The sequence below is a fragment of the Vigna angularis genome, chromosome 8 (assembly GCF_016808095.1).
Source record: "Vigna angularis cultivar LongXiaoDou No.4 chromosome 8, ASM1680809v1, whole genome shotgun sequence".
NCBI classification, from domain to species: Eukaryota; Viridiplantae; Streptophyta; class Magnoliopsida; order Fabales; family Fabaceae; genus Vigna; species Vigna angularis.
In genome coordinates, this window is record NC_068977.1 from 22,474,952 (window position 1) to 22,477,604 (window position 2,653).

Sequence of the window (2,653 nt, forward strand, 5' to 3'; positions counted from 1 at the left end):
TCTATAATCATAAATCATGTTAAAAATTATTATATTGTGTAAGAACAATAAAATGTAACAAAATTGTGGTTCTGCCAATACATTTCTTATATTCTAGGGTCATTATATATATATCTTGATACTCTTTTTTTTTCCAGCCACACGGCTTTTAAATTATTTTTTTATTATATAATGATATTTATCATAATTTCCTAATACAATATTTTAACGTGCACGATTTCATATCTTACATTCAGACTCTCGTGAGCATTCTTGCTCTTAAAATACATTATTTATATTTTACCAACAGAGACGATTAAGGCAATATTTTTGGCTATATAAAGGCATGAATTAGTTCGAGAGAGTCATTATACAAAGCAACTGCTTGTGTTGTGAGAAATGGAAGTGAAAGCTGAGATTGTATCTAAGGAGACAATAAAACCATCTTCTCCAACATCCAATAAGCTTTTCAAACTCTCTCTCCTCGATCAATTGGCTCCTCCATTTTACGTTCCTATTCTCCTCTTTTACTCTGCTTCCGATGCCACACACAACAAACCAATATCTCACGAATTGAAGGCTTCTTTATCACAAGTCCTCACTCTCTATTATCCCTTTTGCGGAACCCTCAGAGACAACTCAACCGTTGAGTGCAACGATGAGGGCGTTGTTTTCACCGACTGTAGAGTCCCCATGGAACTCTCAAGCCTTCTGAAAAACCCTGACCTTCACCATATCAACCACCTTTTCCCATGCGATCCCTACAACCCTGCAAGGGAAACTCTCACTGGGAACATGGCAGTTCAGTTCAACCACTTCACCTGTGGAGGTTTTGCGCTTGGCGTCTGCTTCTCACACAAGATCGCTGATGCTTCCACAGCTGCATCCTTCCTCACTGCTTGGGCTGCAACATCAAGGTATAAAGGTCACATATTCCAATCATTCTACCCATTTTATAAACTTATATACCCAGTTCTTGAGATTTGAATGTTTATTTTATAATATATTGTGTGATTAATTTGAATTTTTGCAGAGGCAACAAACCGATACTACCACAAATGGAAGAAGGCGCACAGGTTTTTCCGCCGAGGAAGATAGAAATGGACATGATTCGTGGCATGATGGGCCAAAAAAGCATTGTCACAAAGAGGTTTGTGTTCAACAGGACCAACATATCTAGACTGAAGCAAAAGCCGGGGGGCTTCGATTTCACTCCCACTAGTGTGGAAGCCGTGACAGCACTGATATGGAAATCATCACTGGAAGCGGCGAAAGCAAGTTCAGAGGAAGGAAAAATTCCGGCATCTATGGTATCCCACGCGGTGAACATTCGCAGCAGAATGGCCCAAACGCTGTCGGAGCATTCGATGGGAAATCTGTGGCAACAGGCAGTGTCTCCGGTGGTGGAGGCGGAAGGAGAAGTGGGGCTTCGTGATTTGTGCGAGAGAGTGAGAGAAACGGTAAGAAAAATTGATGGAAATTATGTGAGTAAGCTTCAGGGTGATGAATTTTATAAGGTGCTGGAGTCTTTGAAGGAAGCAAGAAGAATGGCCACCGAAAAGGGTGTTCCGTGTTACAGCTTTAGCAGTTGGATGAGATTTGGGTTCTATGAAACGGATTTCGGATGGGGAAAACCAAGTTACGTGCGCACTATCGGAGTCCCTATAAAAAACGTGGTGATTTTGATGGGTACTAAGGTTGGTGATGGCATGGAGGCATGGATAACCTTGACTTCGCGTGACATGTTGCATTTTGAGAAAAATCCAGAACTTCTCGAGTTTCTTTCGTTTGATTCTCAATGAGATAAACAAGGTTTTTTTTCCAAACATTAATATTAACATTTTATCTAAATTGGTATCTCTTAAATTGAAATGAAATTTTTAATATATTATAATTTTATTATTTATTTTTTTGTTTGTAGATGATCAATGGAAAAAGCTTCGGCAAGTGAAGATTCTGCCACGTCATTGATGAAATCAAATATAAGTAATATATGAATGCAATGTTGTTATATTTTGTTTTGTAACCATATTTTAAATTTTATTATGTAATTTCAATGTTGATCGAACTTTGTGTTTAAATTCAATATTTTTATTTGAATTTAATTTAAGTTAAAAAAAAACACTTGAAGTGTATTCAGTATATTAAAATTATTTTTAATTATATTTTTATGGGTGTAGACAATCTTGTACAATCCGTGGGTTTTAGAGGAAAGTACAATTTATTAGAGTTAAAATTAATTTAAGATGCAAACTATACGGGTAGACTTTTTTTTAACAGAAATTAGTGCCTGCATGTTTAAACAATTAGCTGTAATATTAATAAATCTGCAGATATTTTATCAAATTACATATAAAACTCTTTAAGTATGTTATTAAATGATTACATATAGTAATGGTTGATCTAAAAGCATCAGAGTTGCTTTTAGAACCAAATTCGAATATTTATTAAATATTAATACCAAATTTTGTAGAGCTAATATGGAGTTACCAAAACTTTATTTATCTCTTTTTTAATTAAATAGGTTTTTTCTTTTCACTTTACGGTGCTGCATGTTTAGGCTATCTTTGTTTCTACTTGCTGAAAGTATTACATTTGGAATATGGTCTCATAAGTTTTTTTATTATTTACATTTACATAAGGTTATATAAAGTTGTGGTTACCAGTTTTTTTT

At 35.1% G+C, this 2,653-nt stretch overlaps 1 protein-coding gene across 1 annotated transcript; it reads left to right on the forward strand.

Annotated features, from left to right (window-relative positions):
• Window positions 1-317: 317 nt before the first annotated feature.
• Window positions 318-2,200, forward strand: LOC108345150 (stemmadenine O-acetyltransferase). The gene is made up of 3 exons (XM_017583727.2): window positions 318-896; window positions 1,013-1,791; window positions 1,901-2,200. The coding sequence occupies exons 1-2, from the start codon at window positions 379-381 to the stop codon at window positions 1,779-1,781; spliced, it is 1,287 nt and encodes a 428-aa protein (XP_017439216.1). The 5' UTR covers window positions 318-378; the 3' UTR covers window positions 1,782-1,791; window positions 1,901-2,200.
• The last annotated feature ends 453 nt before the right edge of the window (window positions 2,201-2,653 follow it).